The 24,126-nt window shown below is 38.1% G+C and overlaps 5 protein-coding genes across 8 annotated transcripts; 3 read left to right on the top strand and 2 right to left on the bottom strand.

Moving 5' to 3' along the window:
- Positions 1-707: 707 nt before the first annotated feature.
- LOC117425229 (oocyte zinc finger protein XlCOF26-like) lies at positions 708-9,062 on the bottom strand. Its single transcript, XM_034042029.3, has 2 exons — positions 8,979-9,062; positions 708-1,774 (listed from the first exon to the last, which is right to left on the bottom strand). Exon 2 carries the CDS (start codon positions 1,737-1,739, stop codon positions 801-803), a length of 939 nt encoding a protein of 312 aa, XP_033897920.1. The 5' UTR covers positions 1,740-1,774; positions 8,979-9,062; the 3' UTR covers positions 708-800.
- A 2,566-nt stretch (positions 9,063-11,628) lies between these two features.
- LOC117425227 (gastrula zinc finger protein XlCGF7.1-like) lies at positions 11,629-20,164 on the bottom strand. 4 transcript variants are annotated; one of them, XM_058993577.1, is made up of 3 exons: positions 17,994-18,122; positions 15,366-17,425; positions 11,629-13,188 (listed from the first exon to the last, which is right to left on the bottom strand). In XM_058993577.1, exons 2-3 carry the CDS (start codon positions 16,940-16,942, stop codon positions 12,222-12,224), a joined length of 2,544 nt encoding a protein of 847 aa, XP_058849560.1. In that variant the 5' UTR covers positions 16,943-17,425; positions 17,994-18,122; the 3' UTR covers positions 11,629-12,221. The 4 variants fall into 4 exon arrangements, with proteins under 4 accessions (XP_058849560.1, XP_058849562.1, XP_033897917.1 ...); XM_058993579.1 differs by lacking the exons at positions 15,366-17,425; positions 17,994-18,122 and adding an exon at positions 20,033-20,164; XM_034042026.3 differs by lacking the exon at positions 15,366-17,425.
- Positions 20,043-21,541, top strand: LOC117425261 (histone H1-like). The gene has a single exon (XM_034042085.3). It carries the CDS (start codon positions 20,043-20,045, stop codon positions 20,640-20,642), a length of 600 nt encoding a protein of 199 aa, XP_033897976.3. The 3' UTR covers positions 20,643-21,541.
- Positions 21,542-21,667: 126 nt separating this feature from the next.
- On the top strand, positions 21,668-22,146 carry LOC117425273 (histone H2A-like). Its single transcript, XM_034042099.3, has one exon. The coding sequence runs from the start codon at positions 21,703-21,705 to the stop codon at positions 22,087-22,089; it is 387 nt and encodes a 128-aa protein (XP_033897990.1). The 5' UTR covers positions 21,668-21,702; the 3' UTR covers positions 22,090-22,146.
- An 870-nt stretch (positions 22,147-23,016) lies between these two features.
- LOC117425270 (histone H3) lies at positions 23,017-23,522 on the top strand. Its single transcript, XM_034042095.3, has one exon. The coding sequence runs from the start codon at positions 23,065-23,067 to the stop codon at positions 23,473-23,475; it is 411 nt and encodes a 136-aa protein (XP_033897986.1). The 5' UTR covers positions 23,017-23,064; the 3' UTR covers positions 23,476-23,522.
- Positions 23,523-24,126: the final 604 nt, after the last annotated feature.

Here is a 24,126-nt window from a genome sequence, read left to right as displayed (position 1 = left end):
TTACATATGAATCTTTATCTATATCTATATATTTGGAAAAATACATGTTTATTAGCCAACAAAACCCTGTTTTCAGACTTTGTTCCAAATGTATTCAGCAAAACAAGGCATTATTTTGTACCCAACAGCATGATTATCTAACAAAACCAAGAACACAGGTTTACAGCAAAGAAATAACTTTGTTCCTCCAATTTCACTAAAACCACAGGAATGCACTGTACAGAAATGTTGTAAAACAAAACCATGGCGATACCCTAACCCAAGATATCTAGACCAAAATGATGCTCACTCAGTTTCTCACTCACAACAACTAAAGCACGTTCTATTCTATTATGTCTCATCAAGGAAATCATTATGTTCCTATTTATTCACAAAAAGGGAAACTGTGTTTTTGCGGCAAGAACAGAACCCTGTTTCTATTTGTCCAACACAACTGTAGAAATTCACTGTTTAGTTCCCAAAAACCTGTTTTGTTTCTGTGTTAATGCAATCAGGATAAGGGAAGAAAAAAAAATAGAGACTGAAACCATGTCAGGCTCGTTAAAGCACATGCGGACGTACAAAGCCACCAGTCCAAACTCCTTTTAAATTTTGCAAATATTTTTCAACACTTACTCTAATTTGTGAAATCATTTAATTGAATGCTTTAGTGCATAAAAAACATTAAAAAAAAAAAACATAAAACAAATACAGCAGCCAATAATGAGTTATATTTACAACACAGCTTTATTAATGTAATACATTTATGCAAGTGTATGACAGTGTTTTAGAGTATTAAACATAATCTATTCCCACATTAACTATACAGATAGGATTTGGGATTTCTGTCCGCTGTGTGTTCGCTGGTGTTGTTTCAGGGTTCCTAACTGCCTGAAACTCTTGCCACATTCACTACACCGATACGGTTTCTCTCCTGTGTGAATTCGCTGGTGGTTTTTCAGGATCCCCAAGTCATTAAAACTCTTCCCACATTCATTGCAGGGATACGGCTTCTCTCTAGTGTGAATCCGTTGGTGTCTTTTAAGGGTGTCTAAAAGCCTGAAATTCTTTCCACACACTGCACAGTGACACAGTTTCTCGCCTGTGTGAATTTGCTGGTGATTTTTCAGGGCTTCTAACCTGCCAAAACTCTTCCCACATTCAGTGCAGCGATATGGTTTCTCCCCTGTGTGAATTCGCTGGTGTTTTGTCAAGCAATTTAAATGCCTGAAACTTTTCCCACATTCAGTGCATTCATACGGTTTCTCTCCTGTGTGAATTCGATGGTGTTGCTTAAGGGTTGCCAAAAGCGTGAAACACTTCCCACATTCGCTGCACTGATGTGAACTTTGCAAGTTGTTTCTGGTTTTAAATTGGCTAACAGACACCTGAGACTCTCTACGCTGTAACAGAGGACTGACTTGCAGAACCTCCTGCTGAGGGATGTTGTTTTTCCATTGGATGGGTTCCAGTTCAGTCCCTGTCTCTTCAACATTAGAATTCATGTCTTTAGATTCCTCCCCATTACTGAGTACAGTTTCAGGCTCGGGTGCGTCTGGCTTAATTTGAACAAATTCCAGTTCAGGGACCTCCTCTTTAATGTGGACAGGTTCCAGGTCACTGGCCTCCTCTACAACATGGACACATCCTAGTTCACCAACATCACTAGCAAAGTTGTCTAACTCCAGTTCAAAGCCTTCCTCCTTTATTTGGTCTGGTTCCAGATTAGGGATTTCCTCTTTGATGCGTACAGTCTCCATCTTCAGTCCTTTTCTTGCGTTAATATTTCCAGTTTCTGTCCAGAAAAAAAGAGTGCAAGCAGTTAAAATGTATTTCACACAGCCTGCAGCTTTTAAATCTGTGAATACAATATAAATCATTCCTTTAGTTATTCAAAATAAATTTATTTATTTGGTCAGGTACAGAAAATGGTAACACTAGTTTAGCTATCCATTATAAGTGATTATGAACAATAGCAACAAAAACAATCGCAAAAGTGTAACAGTCTTATTATTTCTAAGCATATTCTATAATTAATAGCAAAATTAATTACATGTTTATAAATCATGTATAACGGATACCTAAACTGAAGTGTTATCCTGAAAATATTGTGTATTTCAATTACCTTCAGTAATATTGTGATCTAAAATGTTATTAATTGACATCAATGTGTAAAAAGGATATACAGATTTCTACAAAGTCTTGTGTGTTGAAAATACATATGGCCATTTGTCATAGGACTATGGGGTCAATCTGGGAGTAAAAATATTGATTTAACATTATGTAAATTAATGTCCCCAATACAACACTAACATTATAAGTTATATTATTATATCGTTGGGAAAAAAAAAAAAAACACATTTAAAAAATGTCAAGAAACTCAGAATACTTGTGTATGTGAATTCTGCTGCTTTCTTGGTGAACATGGAGAATGGCTAAATGATTCAGTCTGTCTTGCATCACGGTGTTGCAGTATTAAATTAATATACATTATTTTGTATACTTACAGCCTTTGCAATATAGAGCTTGCTTAAGATGTATATGGAATTGTAATTTGGTACTAAGCTTCTTAACTTTAGAGCTGCTGTGAAAAATAAAGATTGGTATTTTATTATTACTATTTTTTTTTTTAAATACATAGTGCTACACCTCATACTTTCATTTCTGGAAGTGATTTAGTCCAGCCTGTTTAAAATGTGAATATACACTTTTGGTCTTCCTAATATCCCTGTATATGTTTTAAACCCGACACACAGAAAAGGTGCACTTGAACATATTAAGGCCCTGTCCTCACTATGCCTTTAAACTGGCTTAAAAGTGCTAAATACGGTTAAGCCCTGGACACACTGCCCGATGCGATCAATAGCAACGAAATTTATCAGTCGCATCAGGCAGTGTGTTCTACTTTGCCAGATGATTTTACAGGATTGGGCAATCTATTTCAATCGTCTCGCAAAGTATAAACAAGTTCAATATTTTGCGATACGATTCTGCTCGTAGGAACTCAACAACCAATGAGTTCACTGCGACCTCCGACAGAGAGACGCGACGGGCAGTGTGTCACAAGTGCACTTTCCATCCATTTATTGAGCAAGTTTATAAGTTACTTGGTAAAATTGCTACAAAAATAGTAGCGACATAAGGGCGAAAAAATGGTTTTCCATCCACTGCAAATTCCAGCAATTCAAAGGTAATTCCCTGTGACGTTCGTGATGTCATAGCCTAATTTGCATGTGTCGCTACGTTTTCAGGTTATTTGCTAGAAATATACTCGCTAGATGATTTTCCATAAGCAGAGAAAAAAAAACAGTTGCATTATAAAGCCATTTAAAAAGTATGTGTGTGTACTTATATATATATATATGTATATATATATATATGTATATATATATATAATATATATATATATATATATATATATATATATATATATATATATATATATATATATATATATATACACATACATACAGTACTGTGCAAAAGTTTTAGGCAGGTGTGAAAAAATGCTGTAAAGTAAGAATGCTTTCAAAAAGAGACATGTTAATAGTTTATATTTATCAATTAACAAAATGCAAAGTGAGTGAACAAAAGAAAAATCTACATCAAATCAATATTTGGTGTGACCACCCTTTGCCTTCAAAACAGCATCAATTCTTCTAGGTACACTTGCACACAGTTTTTGAAGGAACTCGGCAGGTAGGTTGGCCCAAACATCTTGGAGAACTAACCGCAGTTCTTCTGTGGATTTAGGCAGCCTCAGTTGCTTCTCTCTCTTCATGTAATCCCAGACAGACTCGATGATGTTGAGATCAGGGCTCTGTGGGGGCCATACCATCACTTCCAGGACTCCTTGTTCTTCTTTACGCTGAAGATAGTTCTTAATGACTTTCGCTGTATGTTTGGGGTCGTTGTCATGCTGCAGAATAAATTTTGGGCCAATCAGATGCCTCCCTGATGGTATTGCATGATGGATAAGTATCTGCCTGTACTTCTCAGCATTGAGGAGACCATTAATTCTGACCAAATCCCCAACTCCATTTGCAGAAATGCAGCCCCAAACTTGCAAGGAACCTCCACCATGCTTCACTGTTGCCTGCAGACACTCATTCGTGTACCGCTCTCCAGCCCTTCGGCAAACAAACTGCCTTCTGCTACAGCCAAATATTTCAAATTTTGACTCATCAGTCCAGAGCACCTGCTGCCATTTTTCTGCACCCCAGTTCCTGTGTTTTCGTGCGGAGGTATGGCTTTTTGGCCGCAAGTCTTCCATGAAGGCCACTTCTGACCAGACTTCTCCGGACAGTAGATGGGTGTACCAGGATCCCACTGTTTTCTGCCAATTCTGAGCTGATGGCACTGCTGGACATCTTCCAATTGCGAAGGGAACTAAGCATGATGTGTCTTTCATCTGCTGCAGTAAGTTTCCTTGGCCGTCCACTGCGTCTACGGTCCTCAACGTTGCCTGTTTCTTTGTGCTTCTTCAAAAGAGCTTGGACAGCACATCTGGAAACCCCTGTCTGCCTTGAAATTTCTGCCTGGGAGAGACCTTGCTGATGCAGTATAACTACCTTGTGTCTTGTTGCTGTGCTCAGTCTTGCCATGGTGTATGACTTTTGACAGTAAACTGTCTTCAGCAACCTCACCTTGTTAGCTGAGTTTGGCTGTTCCTCACCCAGTTTTATTCCTCCTACACAGCTGTTTCTGTTTCAGTTAATGATTGTGTTTCAACCTACATATTGAATTGATGATCATTAGCACCTGTTTGGTATAATTGTTTAATCATACACCTGACTATATGCCTACAAAATCCATGACTTTGTGCAAGTGTACCTAGAAGAATTGATGCTGTTTTGAAGGCAAAGGGTGGTCACACCAAATATGGATTTGATTTAGATTTTTCTTCTGTTCACTCACTTTGCATTTAGTTAATTGATAAATATAATCTATTAACATGTCTATTTTTGAAAGCATTCTTACTTTACAGCATTTTTTCACACCTGCCTAAAACTTTTGCACAGTACTGTATAATTATAAAATAGACACTCTTAAGAAAAAAAGACAATTAAACATTCAGTGGAGACTTGAGGCACCAAATCAGCCAATCAAAAGCCTACTTTTAAAATGGGAGAAAACAATTACTGAACAAAGAATAAAAGATTAACAAATTCCGACATTACTTCTCAGTTTGTGTTATTATTGCGTACATCTGAAATTATACCAAATAATGCTGAGAGTTCTCTCATTTACAAATTGCAGTCGGGGGGCGGGGGGGTTGGGTTACTGAGTAATTTATTTTACATTATTATGTTACCTGCAAAAGGTGACGCATTCAATAATATTTGCAGTGCATTTTTGGCAGTGACACGATAAAATAAAAAAATAAAAAAATACTATTACTTCTGATATTTGGTTAAGCCCCCGACAGTCCATACATGGATAGTATTCTTCACATGATTTGAATTAACGTATAATTAGGGGTCTACTTAAATCGCGGTAAATTTACGTATTTTTCATGGGTATGTTGCGGAATAAAATGAGGATTTCGCGGACCTGTTTAAACATTAAATAAACCTAAGTAGACAGTATTTCAGAACATTATAAAGCCTAAAAATAGTGGTACTTTCTTCCTTACTAAAACAGAGTGCTGGCATTTGTTAAAGGCGAGTATGCAGCATCCCCCAGCAGTTGACTTGCCCATACATTGAAACTGCACGTCTGCATCCACTGAATTGGTTGGAAGTTAAGGCAAAGCTTCGCCAAGTTATACGGACGTGGAAATCGATTAGAAACAGTCCCAAAACTCGGTTACACAAGGGCATCTGTCATACTTTAATAAAGGCAATGTATGCAGGACGTTCGTTGTCATGTTATTTGTCCCATCCAATAATTTATTTTATTAGTACCGAGTCAAAGCAAAGAAGACATGGCTATTTGGGTCTAAAATTCCAATTGTAAGCAGCAGGTTGAAGCGAGGTGGCTGTGCTGGATCGTTTTAGTACTGATTTAACTTGCAGACAGGAATACTTCTTGTCTGCGCTGACTTTCCAGTTTAGTTTCTGAAAGCTATTTATTTTACATTCTGTTCAGCAGCCTCTGAAGTAGCCTTTTGTTTAATGTGTGATTCTAAAGCTAAATAGCGATCGATCGTATTTTCTCCAAAAACACATTAAGATATGGAAAACAATTACCTCAGTCTGCATGTAGTTGGGAAATATCTTAAAACGATCATCAGCCGAAATATACTTTGCTTTTTCTGTCGTCCATTTGTACTATTTTCCCTCCAATGCTGAAAACTAGATTTTTAACAACCTAAATCAAAACAATGCAGCACCAACTTTGTCCCGCCCCCTCCTGCACAGTACAAGTCACATAAAAGCAGTAAAGACGCACTGATAGGCTGAAAACTTAGTCATTTGAATAGTAAACAAGAACGTTAACTGCTTTGGAGAATTTATTTTGTAAATGTTACTTGTGGACATTTTTTTTTGTTTGTTTTTTGCTTAAGTGCAATGCACACAGGACGGCGAAGGAATAAAAAAGGGCTATCTGAAGAAGGAAGATACGTAGTCTGCGTCGCTTGCATTGTGCAGTAGTTCATTTAAACAAGTTTTCTTTTTTTCCCTCTCCGTACTTGTTTGTATGCATTGGCCCCCAAGAGGTGAATTTCGCGGTGACCCCTCAATTTCACGATTTCGGCGAAATCCACGAAATCGTGATTTAGGTAAGTCCCTACGTATAATGATTCAGGATTCCCTAAAATAGTAAAACAAACACTAACAATTTTAAACAAGTATATTTAGATATAGCAATTGTTTCTATTAATTTAAACTCACATCTCGACAAATTCGCAAAAATAGGACCAGGTTCTAATTTTTTTTTTTCATCGCTCCCGTTGCAATTTGTGTGGCGGCGACGTTGCTTCTTGTGTCGCCTTTGGTGTTAAGGCCCTTACACACCAGAAGCGACGCGAAGAGCGACACGACAAAGCGACGCGAGAAAATCAAGAAAACCTATGCTTTTCAATAGCACCCTTCACACCAAAGGTGACATGACAAGCGACGTCGCCGCGACACAAATTGCAACCCGAGCGATGAAAAAAAAAAAAAAAAACAGAACCTGGCCCTATTTTTGCGAATTCATCGTGCGACAACTGAGCAAGCAGAGAATAGCTTCATGTCATGTGGTTTAAAGTCAAGCCCTGTTTCACTTTGTGATGGGTGCCCACCCCATGTGTGTATTTTATTATTTATGTAGGTATTAATTTATTATTATTACTACTACTATTATATAAATATATTGTGTTTATGTGCAGACGGACGAAAGCCATTAGACATGATTATTTATTATTTGACGGCGAAAAGCCGTGCGTTTGTGTTTTGTTTATTTATTTTAAAAAAAAACCTTTTGCAGAAGGTGACCATCTCCCAAATTAATTAACTGATTAATTGTTGCTAAATTGGAAGATGGTTACCTGTATAAAAACCTGCACCTTTCTGCACTCCAGGAGTGTGTCAGAGGTAAGACGTGAGGCTAAATTAATAAAGAAACAATTGCTATATCTAACATATACTTGTTTAGAATTGTTAGTGTTTGTTTTACTTTGCCCAGAGTGCCCTTTGCTTTGTTTTGTGTGTTCTTTTGTTTAAACTGTTTATTTTGTAAATTATTAAATACGAGCGCAGCAGCGCCGTTTTGCCCCTACAACCATTGTTATTGTTTCATTTCCACTACACACACCACAAATTTCCAGGGGTCGTGTGGTGTCTGTGATCGCTTCTGGTGTGCATGGTGTTTTCGCAGCGAATTTGTCGTGCCGCCCCAGTAAAAATCAGTCGCGTCTGGTGTGTGAAGCCAGGTCTTTAGGGGCGCTATTGAAAAGTATAGGTTTTGTTGATTTTCTCTTGTAGCTTTGTCTTGTCGATCTTTGCGCCGCGTCTGGTAAGGGTTTTTAAGATCAGGCAATATATGGTATAAGGTAAAAACAAAGATTGTTTTGTAATTAACAGCCTTTTCAGAGTTTAACCCGAAAACTTCAAGACCAACTTGTGTGTTTCACATTTACTTTTCCAAAATACTTGTTTTATTTCTTTTTAGCAATATGGACCTCTATTAATATGGGGCATAACACATTATTTTAAAATAAAATACAATGCATGGTGGGATACTGTCGTATTAATGCCCACTGTTCATTGCGCTGCTAGGAACTGTAATCGAACTGAATAGCGTGTGTAGTAGACATATAGCAGCACTAAATGAAAGGGCTTTCAGTGTGGACACATTTTGAGCTGCATTAATTAGAACGGTTTCGACCACAGTTCTCGAGATCGGTTATGTAGTGTGGACAGGGCCTAAATTATCTGGAATAAATTACTAAACACATGTATGAAATATGGGCTTCATATTTAAGTTTTTTTTTTTTTTTTTTTTTTAATAAACCTTTAATATTTTAGATCAGCATTAAAGTTTAAGACGAAGTTTACTGGCAAAACGAAGTACCGGAGCTGTCGTAATAAACAATAGAAGTATATTTTAAACAAACAGTCAGTTAACCTTTTTACATTTTATGTTTAATTAAATCATTCGCAAGCAGTAGGCTAAATTAAGGTGAAAACGGTGCTGTGTGAACTAAGTGTCGTTTTTCGCGGCCTGGGCATTTCTATGTACGGTTTATATAAAATAATAATAATAATAATAATAATAATAATAATAATAATAATAATAATACATCGACACATGCTCGTGTCAGCAGCTTTCCTAGACGCATTGTTGGCGCAATGTTTTTTTTTTTTTGGAAATGCTATCTATTTATTTATCTTACATGCTTTTTACTCGACTCTGTCCTGTTTTCAAAAATGTTAACATTGAGTTTCAGTTTCCGCAAAATGGGACAGCGAGACAGTGCAGCTGAATCTCTACAACACAATGCTTCTGTTTGTAATTAAGGAATTCCGTTTTTTCACATATATGATTATTCTTATAACGGTACTTGTTTTTACCTTCTTTCTTTCCAGATCGGTGTCATCAGACTACATCCGCTTCTTGACTCTCTCTCCCCGTTCTACTTCACCCTGCCAACAAACCACGCCTTGTAGTCGAATGACGCAAGTGTCTCTGGGAACTGCAGTCTTTAACCAAACGCCCCCGTTCAGTGCCGTTGTTTTTGTAAGGCCTGTAGATTTAACACAGCTTTGTCTATCTTTATTTTCAGTCTTAGGTCAAGTTTTAACATTGGTGGTCTGATAAATAGATTATTTGCACGTACTGTATCTTGTACAGTACAGTATATGCAGAAACCTGTCTGTGATCCCCTTACATTTATATAAGCAGTATGTCAGTCATGATTGTCTACTTTAAAATGATACTGATCTGTTTTATTTAAAGCTGCAGCATAGCAGTTTGATCCATTCCTGATTTTACTAGGAGTTTAATAAGACACACATTAAGCTTGTTACCTATGCACTGTGGCTAATCAAGCTTGTACTAACACTTGGAATGGGTGAAACTGCTATGCAATAGGAGTCATATGTTTATGTTAATTAAACATGAGTTTAAAACAAATTAAATTTGATAATGTACAATATAGAAGAATAAAGGAAAATAAATGGATAGACTCATACTGTGATGCCTGAAGGTTTAAATAAAAAGGAATAGTAGATTTTTACATCATTAAATATGTAGTAAACTACATCACAAGCATATTAATAGATTTAAATAGAAATAAATGAGTTCAGTTGCAATGGCATCAAAAGCCTACAAGTGCCTCCACTGTTTGTTTTCAAACACACTTTCCCTTGACAAAAAAACACATACACACATTATATATATATATATATATATATATATATATATATATATATATATAGTAAAAAAGTGTGTTTTTTTTGGTATTCAAATGCAGCATTACCTTGAAGGAGCCCATGCAGATTTTATAAATGAATAAAACGACCATACAATTTAAGTTGAAGCCAATATATGTATTTTATAAATACCTATCTCATATTGCAACCTACAGTCACACATACCACGAAATACAACATGCAGAGAATAGAGCACCAAACACAGTAATGTTGGTTGCTGAAAGTCCAGTTTCCCTTCACGAAAGGCAGGTCTAAGCATCTTGGCTTTGAAACCTGCTTGCTTCTCTGGATGTCATTCTGTGAGTAAAACAGGAAAGTCTGGTATATCTGATACGGGTTTGTTTCTCTTCCAGTCAAAAGGAAAAAGTTACAGGAAGGATTCTTCAGCAGGATAACTATAATAATATATGATTTGAAAAAAGCATTATTACATAAGCATACAGAATTTTTTTTAGTTTGTAGAGTAAGCTTACAAAATGTGTACAATAAACCACTTGCTTGACTTGAAACATCATAAAAAAGGTAAAAGGACAGTAAAATAAAACTATGGAAATGGAATTGGAAGCAATTTACTCCTTTAATATTCTGTGATTAATATCCTATAATGTGTGTTTTGTATGAGTCTCAATTGTTATTTCTTCTAAGACAATTTTTGAGAATTAAAACCAACCCCCAATACATACAATAAATGAATGCATTCACCCATCACACATGATTTCCGACAGTTTTCTGATAAAAGCCCATCTCTTTATGTTACAATTTATTTGAATATCCACCGCAGTCTGCGTTTTTCTTTTCCTTGCATGTGTAAATCAGTCTGTCTTTATTAGTGCAGTTACACAGCGCTTCCTCCAGTTTCACATGACAAAAATGTAGATGAGACCAGCTACTGTAATGTAAAACAGTTCATAATTAAACCTTTTTTTTCTTGAGTTGCTTTTGTTTATTTTCATTTGCAAGTGAACTGTGACATTATGGCCTTACCGATTCTGCAATTTTGAATACTGACTTTGGATACTGGAAACAGTAACCGTCACTGAAGACAACATTTTATAGTGTGGGATATGTGGGTGCTGACTGTATATATGCAAGCACAAGGGCTCCTATGATTCCATCAATTCCATTCCTTATTATATACATCGAGACAAATACTGGATAATTGACTGAATAAATTACATTTTTGTAACGTGCAGTTAATAACATTATTTAAATTTATTAACGAAACTGCACCCAACCGCCCTGCGTTGCTACTTACAGTACTTCTGCCAAAGACAAGCGTGTTATTGTTCTTAAATTCCTGCTTAAGTGTTAACTAGCATCTGATTTGCTGGTCCCATCCTACCAGCGAATCAGTTTTGAAAATGCTTTGTAAGTACGCGCCCTCTGTTTATTTGATGTAAACAAAAAGCACACTGCCTTGGATCCAGAGCAGGTTGACAAGCTTGTATTCCTGTAAATAAATTGTGCACATTGAAGAAAACTGACTATTTATTGTGTGCACTTCTTTGGAGTTTCAAAATGAACTGTTAACCTGGGAATAATACAGTCCCCCCCCCCCCCCCCCCCGCGATATATTTTTCACACTGGGCTGTGTGCTCCGTCTGGGTTACGTGATTGATGACCACATCTAGCTGATAAAACATTTTCATGCCGGTACTCCTACAGTACTACACACAAAGCTATATTACAGTTAAGTACACCTCACATTCCATTGTTGTGCACAAGCTTTTACTGTTCAGCAAATCACGTCGGAGGAAGCGAAAATTTATCTGGGCGGTACAGTCATCAATATTTTTTCAAATGATTTTATTTAGTGCGTGCAATTATCTATTGCTATTTGGAGGCTTAACTGACAGCCCTAGCAAGCACATGGTTTAAATTTCTATTTTCTCCACAATATTTAGATTTTCAACAGTGACAGTCAACAATATAGCATTTGTTTTACCAGGAATTATTATGCTAAGGAGTCTATGCCTTGGACTACTGTACACTGTCCATTTATACTGTAGATATGTACTGAACTGATTCTTATACATATATACATATATTGTTCATAAAACACAAAATAACAGTGGATGTATGAGCTAGAAAGCAAATCAGACCATACGCTAGCTAGATTTTAAATAGATTGTGTTACAAAAAAATACGTTTTCAAAATGGCTTTAAACTCAAAGGAAACAGTAATTATAAGTATGATAATAATGTAGGTTTTTTAGAGAGCTTACAATAGATTGAAGTTTAAACCTTTTGTGTAATATGCTGTTTACTGTTTGAACCAATAAAAAATGTGAAACTGTACATGGGTTTACACACACTGCGTCCAATTACTTTTATACAATGCTGTTCACACTTTAAAACGCAAAAACTTTTACAAGCTTGGTTTTAATGAAAGTTGACTGTATGAGTTTTCAGTTGATGCGAGTACGTAAAACTGTTGCCACATTCAATGCACTGGTATGGTTTCTCTCCTGTATGAATTCGCTGATGTGTTCTCAAGGTTTCCAAGCGACTGAACACCTTCCCACATTCGGCACAGAGGTGAGGTTTCACTCCAGTGTGACTTCGCTGGTGTTCCCTAAAGTTTCCTAACCGACTGAAACCCTTGCCACATTCAGTACAGGTATAGGGTTTCTCTCCTGTGTGGATTCGCTTGTGTTTCTTCAGTCCGTCCGACTGCCGGAAACTCCGACCACATTCAGCGCATTCGTACGGCGTCTCTCCTGTGTGAATCCGCAAATGTGTCCTCAGGCTTCCTAGCTGCCTGAAGCTCTTTTCACATTCGGTACAGTGATAAGGTTTATCGCCTGTGTGAATCCGCAGGTGTTTTTTCAGTCCATCCGAATGCCTGAAACTCTTTCCACAGTCAGTGCATTCATATGGGGTCTCTCCAGTGTGAATCCGCTGGTGCTGTCTAAGGTTTCCCACCTGAGTGAAACCTCTTCCGCAGTCATTGCACTCATACGGCTTTTCACCTGTGTGAATTCGTTGGTGATTTTTAAGGCCTTCGGAGTTTGTAAAGCGCTTCCCGCATTCGGTGCACTGGTATCTTTTCTCCCCTGTGTGAATTCTCTGGTGCTTCTTTAGGGTTCCTGACCTACTGAAATTCTTCCCACAATCAGGACATGGATGTGCCTCTACAACATGGACAATCCCTAATTCACCAACATCATTTGCAAAGCTATCTAATTCCAGTTCTGGGACCTCCTCTTTAGCACGGACACATTCCGGATCAGGTACCTCCTCTTTAATGTGGACGGGCTCCAGTTCAGGGTCTTCCTCTTTAATGTGGATGGGCTCCAATTCAGGGTCTTCCTCTTTAATGTGGACAGACTCCATTTTTGGTCTTTGCCTGAAAAACAGATACAGACAATTACAATTCCTTCTATTCAAATAAGAATGTAATCTATAAATATACCTGTTAATTAATCTCATTGGGTCACCTGTATCTTCCCACCTACAATGAAATTGTATGTATATATATATAAACTAGAACTAAAAGAAACAAATACAAATATATGCCTACAATCCAACACTTCAGGCTATTAAAAAATGTGTTAAGCATCTTTTTGGAGAGCCCTAGTGTCTCTGAACTGTAAAAACACATGCCTGTTGAAGAGACATGTTCAAATTTCCTTATACCAAGAACAAAGAATGTATTACATTCTTTAGTGCAGTGGTTCCCAACCTGTGGTCCACGGACCACTTGTGGCCCGTAAGTAAACTCCAGGTGGTCCGCAAACAGCTCCCAAAATTCAGTTATGCACTTCTTGCAAAAACCCATTTCTACACAATCACACGTTGTGATACTACTATTACTAAGTAACACAGCAAACAGCTTTAACCATGTGATACATAATTATAAGATATGTATGTAATCTTCATTTTCCCCTTTATGTTTTCTTTTATTACACATGTGTTTATTACAGCTCCCTTTGATGCAATACCAAGCATTGCCTTCAAAGCTACCATTAACTGAAACAGCTTTGTAATGTGAAACAAATACTAAATAACTGACACATTATGAAGGCACATGTCTTGTCAAAATTACACACTTTTTTTTAGCCAGCATTATTAAAAAATAAATAAATAAATAAATCTACATCTAGCATTCACGTAAATGCATACCTTTCTAATCTGTGCTCATTCTACTGCTTGTGTTCACTGTTCACGTGGAAAAAACCCCCCAAAAAACCTATTCTGACTGTCCCAGCCTTTACGCTCTGCATTAAAGTGGTGCACTGCATTGAATATTCCTAACTCGGTATGAATGACTAAACAAAAAAATAAAAAAAAACACATTAAAACCAGTTTTAGTACTTTTCATTTTCAACAATATAAAATATGTGCTATAGTGGTGCCAGGGTTATAGGAACATACCTATTACTTCAATACGTTTCTGGAGAGGTTAGCTGCATATAGTAACAAGTTATTGTAAAACAAAAAGAGTCTATATTTGTAGCTTGACTTGTGAACTGTACCGTAGAGTGAATGATCGATTTCAGCTCCACATTATTATACAGGTTTATTCAGCCAGGTTTAATATCTCACAAGACTATATGCCAAAAGGAAATTCTATTAACACGACTTCTGGAAATAATGTGTACAGTCTGTTCTTGGCGCTGTCATTTTTAACCAAAGTGCTATAAATACTATCGACTGTGTGCCACCAATCCCATTTCATTTACACATCACAGTCCACCAGAAGTGGTAAGTAACATCCTGTACACTCTCCAATCATGTTTTAATTGATCAAATTGCTTCTCATCCACCTCATCTTCATATGTTGGTGTTTTTTATATGTACATCGAGTGAAGTTGGCGAATAATAAATTGCATTAGAAACTTATAGATGAATTTGCTACACGAGGTAACAGTTACAGGGACCAGAATGTATTTCATTTACTGGATTCAAGCCCAGGAATCTCATTAAGTTAGGTATGTTATATAAATGCTTTCTACATGTACTTACACATATACACATACAAATATTTTCAAAATGCTGATGTGAAAAAATGCGTGGCAAGTGGTGCGTGGGAAAACAGCAAGGTGGTCCCTACATTGAAAAAGGTTGGGAACCACTGTTTTAGAGCAGTCCACTACACCTGTCTTACAGAACAAAAACTACAATTCTGAGAGTCTAGCACCCCCAGGTGGTTCCAAATGGGATCAGGCTTGATATTACATATATTAACATATACAGTCAACCTCGGATAACCCAACATCCCATGGCGATGCAATTTTGTGTTGACATATACAAGGTGTCGAGTTAACCACGAGTGCACATGAGCCATGGCATTAACATGCATAGAAGTAACAGAACTTGCACGTTTACGGTATTACAGTATTTATAAGTTTATTTTTAGTTCAATGCCCTAATGAAAACAGTTGCAAGAAGTAATTAATTATAGTTATACAGTACTGTACAAACTTGGTACAACTCGTATAGTTTGATTGAAATAAGAATCGATAGAAATAAAAAGTTAACAAATGTACATTATACAGAATTAACTAATGAAAAAAAACTTACAGTTTCACACAGAAATCAAGCATTGTCGATTGTTTTGCATGTAAAAACACGCGCTTTGAAAGTTCTGCTGACAAGGTGCTGAGACTCTTTGGATTATCTTCGATGCCCTCTTGAGCCAAAAACATCTGAACCGTGTCCAGGGCGGCAATGGCATTATCCAGTTTGATAGGAGGCTTTGGAAGTTCAGGAACAGAGTTAGCTTCATCTTCATCTTCATCTGTATTCAAATCATTCAGTGTTTCTTCGCCGGAACGTTTGCTTATTACAGATGTGACAATGTCCTTGTTGGTCGTCTCTTCTGAAATTGCCAGGAAACCGTCAACTGCAATGTAGTCATCAACTGTACAATCCGAAGGCAAGATTCCGGCTTCGCAAAGTCGATCAATGGCATCGCTGAATGCAGCTTCTTCACTTTCGTTACAGATTGTGACATCAGCTTCGGGACCACCTATGCCACCAACAACAAAGCCACAGTCCTTAAAACAGTTTGCAATCGTTTGTGCTGACACCAGACTCCAAGCTTGCTTTATAAGATTAAGTGCCATAAGCATATCTGGATTGAATGCAAAGTTGTTATCAATTGCATTCAGCAAACGGCTCACAATCAGCTGACGATAATGCATCTTGAAATTCTTAATGATGCCAGCATCCATGGGCTGTGTGTGAGCTGTTGTGTTCAGCGGTAACATCTGCAGACAAACTGATTGCAACCCTGCAATTTCTGCAGGGTGGGCTGGGCAACTGTCCAGGACTAGGACTACTTTTCGTTTTTGAGAAGTCATGTCACGATCAAAGTCTCGAACAAATTCTTCAAAGAGTGAACTCACCATCCAGGCCTTTTTGTTTGCAGTGTACTTAACAGGTAGGTGCTTCACCCCTTTCAAGCATGGTGGATTAAGAGGCTTCCCAATCACCAGCGGTTTCCTCTTGTCTGAACCATCCATGTTCGCAGTGAGCAGTACAGTAAGTCGGTTCTTGCCTTGTTTCCCATTTTTGCATTTTTCTCCTTTGAAAGCCAGCGTTTTATTGGGAAGCAGTTTCCAAAATAAGCCTGTCTCATCAGCATTGTAAATGTCACAAGGAGAATATTCCTGCAAAAGAGTAACCAGCGTTGTTGCTTTCCACTGCTTTATTGCATCTAATGGAGCCGCATTGGCTTTACCAGACATCCCTTTGGTTGAGATGCCATGCCGTGATTTAAAGCGGTCAATCCAGGCTTCGCAGCACTTGAAATCTTCAATCCCCAGATCCCGAGCAAACTCATTTGCTCTTGCTAATAAAATTGGTCCACTAATTGGCATATTCTTAGCACGAGCATTCCGCATCCACTTCAGAAGACAGTCTTCAACTTCACATTGTGACGAAGTCCTCATTCTTTTTCGGCTGACACTGAAGCTCGCTTCTGAGACCGCAGCAATAATTTTTTCCTTCTGATTAAGCCACGAAATCACTGTGGTTCTTGGCACCGCAAATTTGCCAGCAGCAGCACTAACTGTAATCTTGTTTTTTAGAATATCCAGAATAACCTGAGCTTTAAATCCAATTGAACAAGAACTAAGTTTTCGCTTCTCACTCATTGTGAACTGATACTGTAACCAGCTGCACTTGGCAGTTCCGAATGAATGAATAAACTAACGAATGAACAATCCGTTTACACTCAGCGGTCAGTTATGTGAAACAAGAGTGTCAAGTAAAGTTCATTCACATGAAATGAAAGTGTTGAATTATCCACTAGTCTTTTTAATAGTTTTTATCTCTTCTGTACCGATAAGTGTCAAGCTATACGAGTAAAACGCGTGGTGTCAATTAAAAAAATTAAGAGGCAGGATGCGTATATTTTATATGGAGAAAATCCGGTACCAAGACTGTCTGTTGAATTAAGCAAAGGTGTCGAGTTATCCGAGGTTGACTGTATTTGGTTTTGATTCCTTGTAGCCAAAAATATACAAGGCTGTATAGAACAATCAGCATATTTTGTTGGGTTGATATTGCACCCTCCCTCCTTAATACAGAATAAACAACTGAGTGTGAACTGTATATATATAAATGGGTAGTGATTCCTAGAAAAAAGAAAAAAAAAGTATTATAAATTGACCAAAATACCCATACCTGATGCTAACAATGGGTACACACTCCACTGCTAATAATACCTCTATAGTAGCAAACTCTGCTGTACACACATCGTGCAAAAATAACATTATCTGAAGATGGATGAACAGCAGGGGTATAGAACCTCAACAAACTGGCCAGGCCAAGCAGATGTTACCACAATGACGAATGTTGGATGATTGGGGACAAAGCAGATGGATGTCGCTGCTGCCAGTAGCCGCACTGTACATATTCTTAAAAACAAAAACTTCGCATTTGACTTTTTCTGATCTGTGTTGTTAATATACAAAACAGGAAAAAGCTGCTGCCAGTGATGTAATAGATTTTCTATTTTAACGCAAGCCGTAAAGTGGAATTGCACCCACGACAGAAGCTGCCGACCACGGACGGCATACAGAATATACACATCTCAGGTTACCCATGGAATGCAACAACATGTTCGATTCGTTTACATTGAGACCTTCCTCTTTTTTAGTGTGCCAGTCTGTCACTATCATTCTATGTATTGCATTTTCCTACCTTGCTTTATTCCCCTCTGGTTGAAATAAATCAGCACGGTTCCCCTTCCGGTGGTCTGATGACGTTCAGGAATCTCTTTGAACAGAAAGCTACCGCACGCGGGTCTGGGAGGTGTAGTTTTTTTTTGTTTGTTTTTTTAACCGGATTGAGAGGACGGTATGTTTGTACTGTGTAAACTTCATCAAATATGTATTTTTGTATATTAATTTTGTAGCTCGTCAGACACTACAATTTATATACAAAGAACACCAAAACCAAATAATGTGTTGCTCATCTTCTGACATTCTTCAAAAAAAAAAAAAAAAGAAGAAGAAAATAAAGCTTCCTCAGTTCATGTAGTTAGACTTAATTTTGTTCGTGTTGATCCCTTTATTGAATCAATCTCTTGGGAAAAATTATTACTAAATTGTACAGTATTTTTAAAACCTATATTCCCAGCCTAAACCATAACCTTTCATTAATAAGAGTTGTTAGAGGAAACCAAAAAAAACTTAATCTCATCTCTAAAGCCAAACATTTAATTACAAGCTGATTTAGAGCTGGGTTGCTTTAATACCCAGTATACAGCAGTGCGTATATAGATTTCTCTTGGCATGCTCTGTGATAGCCAGGAAGTCTTCTGCAACCAGCTTCAGATTCGCCTCACTCTTCTGCAGCGAATCAGACGGCGGTAAGCGGGTTTGGAGATTCCCTGGATGTTCTTCATTGTCCATACTATTTAGTTATATCAGATGTATTCACACACAATAGAATGACTTAACAAGCTTAGGATAAGTCACATTAATTATGAATTCAGTGCGAAAAAAAAACTTACTGTATGATATTATATAGAATGCACTGTCCAATTTAGATTAGAGTGTTCATCTTACTAAGTAGGGTTTAACATGATATTGGGGTGCAGTTTGTTTGTATAACACAGGTAATATAATTGCATTGGAATCTACATGTTTGCTTGGACCGCTCATGCAGCACAATTGTTTTCCATTTGCAATTTTTCCTTTACATGCCTCATTTGGACCAGGGGTTCTGAACGAGGATGGCCCATCACGCCAGTTATAATAAAAAGTGTATTTAGTACAAGCTTATACAATGCATGGCACGTTTTGTAGTTATTCATGCAGGGTTGACATACATAGGACTATATTTTAAAAATAAATAAAATTCAAAATGATATCAACATAATTAAGGTATTTTATTTAACATCACGTAATCAAAGAAACTACAAAACGACATCGCACATTTCATCTTAGATTTGTATTAGTTTTTCGTTAAGTATATTGAAAACTACAAATCGGTATGTAATTCAATATGTTAACGTCACATTATGCAACGTCTTTCTTTGGACTTTCAAATAAACATAAAATCTGAAAATATTGTAAATACAAATACCAGAAAATAACTGTACGGTAATGTGGAGATTGTTAATAAGTCATAACTATTCAGATAATAACTATTAAAATGCATCAAAGCAATACAGTTTCCATATCAGATTGAGAGGTGGGCAGCGTGTGCTGAAGTGTGTTAACTACACCCAACAAAAAGTCGTTTTAATCCTCAGTATAACATATTGCACACGTCAAAAATAACAAATAGGGTCCCGACTAGTCTCCTTGTCTGTGCTACTAAGTTTACTGTTACTTAAAATATTTTTTTGATTATTTTATTTAGGGTAATTCTCAAGAAGTGCGGTTTGTGCAGCTCTGTTCCGGTGCGGGTTTTTGAAGTTTGGGTGATCTGAATGAAAAATAATGCCGAGATTTTGGTTGAAAAAGCATTTACCATGCAAACATAACACTTCAGTTTTCATCTGAAGCGTTGTTTATATATTTCTGTAAGTATTTCACTGTTAAATGTAAAGCTTTGTACAGGAAGAAAACACAAATGAAGGACATCTGTCAGCCCTGAGAGGAGAACGATGCAGCTGATTGAGTCTATAAGGTTCTCATATGGTGGATAAGTATCGCCCTCTGCTGTGTACTGGGACATACAGCAATTTAACTACTGTTTTGAAAGTAATTAAAATTTTATTTTGACCTTACTAGTGAAGAAATGGCAGAAATCGCTCCAACAGCAGCTCCTGCTCCGGTTAAGGCTGCTAGGACCACCAAGAAGAAGGCCGCTACCAAGCCTAAGAAAGCGGGACCCAGCGTGTCGGATCTCATCGTCAAGGCAGTGTCTGCTTCCAAGGAGCGCAGCGGGGTGTCCCTGGCAGCGCTCAAGAAAGCTCTGGCGGCCGGCGGCTACGACGTGGAAAAGAACAACTCCCGGGTCAATACGGCGGTCAAGAGTCTGGTGAGCAAGGACACCCTGCTGCAGACCAAGGGCGTCGGCGCTTCTGGCTCCTTCAAACTCAACAAAAAGGTGGCTGAAGCCAAGGATAAGGCAGCTAAAAAGAAGGCAGTGCCCAAACCCAAGAAGCCAGCGGTGAAAAAAGCTGCTCCTAAGAAGGCTCCAGCAAAGAAACCCGCAACCAAGAAACCAGCTACCAAGAGCCCTAAGAAGGCAAAGAAACCTGCGGCTAAGAAGGCAGCAACAAAGAGCCCCAAAAAGGCAAAGAAACCAGCAGCTAAAAAGCCAGTTAAGAGCCCAAAGAAAGTCGCTAAACCCCAGCCGGCGAAGACAAAGCGGGCAGCTCCTAAAAGGCGCTGAGCTGAACAGTCTGATGTAACCGTGTTGAAATGAACCCAAAGGCTCTTCTAAGAGCCACCACAACTTCCTAAAAAGAGCAAATTATAAACTAAATTAGATTATATAATGCACGTGAAATTCAAATACATGTTTATTTTCTGTCATAAGAAACGTCTCCAAGCAAGCAATGTTACACCCTCCCGCTTGCACAGAAATAAGAAAACTAACTGCCTTTTTCTTTACCTTTCTAAACTCAATTTTGAATTGGTAAATAACGATTTGGTTTTAAGAATGTTTTAAAACCGATTGCTAGTTCCGAGAGCAGGACAACCTGTTAGTGTGACATGCGGGGAAATGAAACTGCTATGGTTAAAATAAGGTTGATACAATTGGAATTGTATGAGTTAAAGATACTAATACAGAGATTTCATACATTGTTAAAAGTAGTTGTTTTACTGTGAAGTAAAGTCACAGTAACGAGCGATTCATGCATTTCTATTTACATGAATTGTATATGTACCTGGAGTTTTCAATGCATTTGAGTACCCTAGTGAGAATAATATCAGCGCATTTAAGATGTGCAATATTGCATGCAAGTTATACATTATGTTGTAAAATAACAAAAAGTTGTAGCAGTACTTTTAATATGGTGCCTGTGTGGTGCACATTGCACTACAGTACTACATTGATATTCAGGAACTAATAATTTACGAGTATTAACGATTCATTGATGGCGATTGTATTGTGACTTTGGTGGGTCATTATTGTTATCAAACATGAGAAAAAGATTGTTATGATCTGTAAACATGTTTAAAATGAAAAATGATAAACTCGCTCTTAGACTGAACCCATCGAAGGGAAGAAAATAAGGAAACCTTTTTGTTCTTAAGAAGCTGTGTCTTCTCTTTGTATTTCTAAACAGTTGCGGAACCCCTAAGACCAATCGCGGGCTACGCGCTCTGTGATAGGTTACTTCAAAACTGCAAGTGTTATCCAATCAGAATGAGTCTCGGTTTATAAAAATAGCGAAAACGGCCATTTTCTTTTATTGTGTGCTTTTACAGAAAGCAAGAATAACAAAATGTCTGGCAGAGGGAAAACTAGCGGGAAAGCAAGAGCCAAGGCGAAATCTCGTTCATCCAGAGCAGGACTGCAGTTCCCAGTAGGTCGTGTTCATAGGCTGCTGCGGAAAGGAAACTATGCTCAGCGTGTGGGCGCTGGAGCTCCGGTCTATCTGGCCGCGGTGCTCGAGTACCTGACTGCTGAAATCCTAGAGCTGGCCGGGAACGCTGCCCGGGACAACAAGAAAACCAGAATCATCCCGCGTCACCTGCAGCTCGCTGTCCGCAACGACGAGGAGCTCAACAAGCTGATGGGAGGCGTCACCATCGCTCAGGGCGGAGTGCTGCCTAACATTCAAGCCGTTCTGCTGCCCAAGAAAACCGAGAAACCGACCAAGAGCAAGTAAACCATCACAGAAGGACCCGTGTATTATACCAACAAAGGCTCTTTTAAGAGCCACCCACTGTGTCGATGAAAGAGCAAATTACATTCTAACGGTGTTTGAACAATACGCGTACATGTGTCCATATTTGATTAAGTAATAAGCTAAACTGCTTGTATCCATCCTACTTCCTGTTTAATTTTAGCTTCACTCCTGTCCGGTTGTTTGCTCGCTGTCCGCAGCGACGAGGAGATCAACAAGCTGCTGGGAGGCGTCACCATCGCTCAAGGCGGAGTGCTGCCTAACATCCAGGCTGTCCTGCTGCCCCCAAAAAACTGAGAAGCCAGCGAAGATCAAGTAAACTACTACAGATCTATTTATTACTACGGAAACAAATGTTATTTTAAGAGTCATCCACAATTTCAACAAAAGAACAGATTGCATTAACCACTAATGTATTTTATGGAACAATCGCTGTGTTTCAGCAAATGTCATACCAGCCTTTATCCAGCCTGAGTCTATATGACATTGCATATATGAAATGAAGCACATTTAAACTGCTCTCAACTGAACGCTAAACCAGCATGTCTTTAAAACATATAGCTGGTGAGAGTAACATGAGCAGCATTTGTACAAAATAATATATTTATTTTGTATAGCGCCTTTCATTACAAGAAATCCCAAAGCGCTTTACGTTTTTTTTGGTTTTGTTTTGTTTTAAAATAAATAAATAAATAATATGAGGGAATAGTGACCTGTCTAGTTAGCGTGATTTTTTGTAACCAGAGTATAAATAGTCAAACAAAAACCGTTTGAACAACAAAAAAGCGCTCCAAATTCAAACTATCCAATCATGTTTTAGGAGATAGGAAGTTGTCATGTGGAAACATAGCGGTTTAACCAATCGGGGAAATCGAACGGCTCTTTATAATTTTTGGAAGCGGAAAAACGTCTCATTTTCATATAGTTCTCAGTTGTGTGAGGTTGTGAGCGTGTTAGATGGCAAGAACCAAGCAAACTGCTCGTAAATCCACCGGTGGGAAAGCGCCCAGGAAGCAGCTAGCAACTAAAGCTGCCCGAAAGAGCGCTCCTGCTACTGGGGGCGTGAAGAAGCCTCATCGCTACAGGCCCGGTACTGTGGCTCTGAGAGAGATCCGCCGCTATCAGAAATCCACTGAGCTACTGATCCGCAAACTACCTTTCCAGCGTCTTGTCAGGGAAATCGCCCAGGATTTCAAAACTGATCTGCGCTTCCAGAGCTCCGCTGTTATGGCGCTGCAGGAGGCGAGCGAGGCTTACTTGGTCGGTCTCTTCGAAGATACCAACCTGTGTGCTATTCACGCCAAGAGGGTTACTATCATGCCCAAAGACATCCAGCTGGCCCGCCGCATCCGTGGAGAACGCGCTTAAACTCGCTTAAACTTCTTTAAACAACAAAGGCTCTTTTCAGAGCCAACTACCTTCCTGAAAAGCGCTAATTACTTTTGTTAAGGTTGATTTGTTGACATCTTTATTTTAAATACAAACGTTTAGCCAATGACTGCAAGATTATATATATATGCTATTATGTACTCTGCCTCAAGAATTAGCCATGTACAGTAAAGCACCCCAGAGCATTTTTCACAGTGTAAAGAATTATATTTTATTTTTAGACTAAACTAAGTACAAACGCGATTTTCAGAGACGCCCACAGTTCTATTTAGAAAGTTCAATGCAATTTTACTTGTATCAAGTTAGCATTGTCTGCTTCAATTAAATTGTCAAAAAAACATGTATTTACACACAAGGCTTCACTCTTATTAAGAGACAAAATGGTACAGCAGGATACCGATCAATCAGTAAAAATACCTAATGAAGAAAATTAGTTGATAAACTATAATTCAATGTTATACATATTCTTGCAATACCTGAAAAGGGGATCGGCGGTAGAACTGGCCATAAATAAATAGTCTACTGTACTACACTAAGATGCAGCAGATGAATAAGCACCATTGTATTGGAGTATTTCATCATGTAAAGCTAATTCAAATTAAAAAACCGCCAAAATCAAACAAAGGTTTC

Source organism: Acipenser ruthenus, chromosome 20 (assembly GCF_902713425.1).
Source record: "Acipenser ruthenus chromosome 20, fAciRut3.2 maternal haplotype, whole genome shotgun sequence".
Taxonomy (NCBI): Eukaryota; Metazoa; Chordata; class Actinopteri; order Acipenseriformes; family Acipenseridae; genus Acipenser; species Acipenser ruthenus.
The sequence above is the reverse complement of the archived record's forward strand: the minus strand, read 5'-3'. Positions and strand labels throughout refer to the sequence as shown.

Excerpts from the sequence above, each read along its gene's own strand:
- LOC117425229 (XM_034042029.3), bottom strand. The coding sequence starts at position 1,739 with ATGGAGACTGTACGCATCAAAGAGGAAATCCCTAATCTGGAACCAGAC.
- LOC117425227 (XM_058993577.1), bottom strand. The coding sequence starts at position 16,942 with ATGAGTGAGAAGCGAAAACTTAGTTCTTGTTCAATTGGATTTAAAGCT. Across the intron at positions 13,189-15,365 it reads CTTGATTTCTGTGTGAAACT|GCAAAGACCAAAAATGGAGT; the intron begins GTAAGTTTTTTT and ends TCTGTTTTTCAG.
- LOC117425261 (XM_034042085.3), top strand. The coding sequence starts at position 20,043 with ATGGCAGAAATCGCTCCAACAGCAGCTCCTGCTCCGGTTAAGGCTGCT.
- LOC117425273 (XM_034042099.3), top strand. The coding sequence starts at position 21,703 with ATGTCTGGCAGAGGGAAAACTAGCGGGAAAGCAAGAGCCAAGGCGAAA.
- LOC117425270 (XM_034042095.3), top strand. The coding sequence starts at position 23,065 with ATGGCAAGAACCAAGCAAACTGCTCGTAAATCCACCGGTGGGAAAGCG.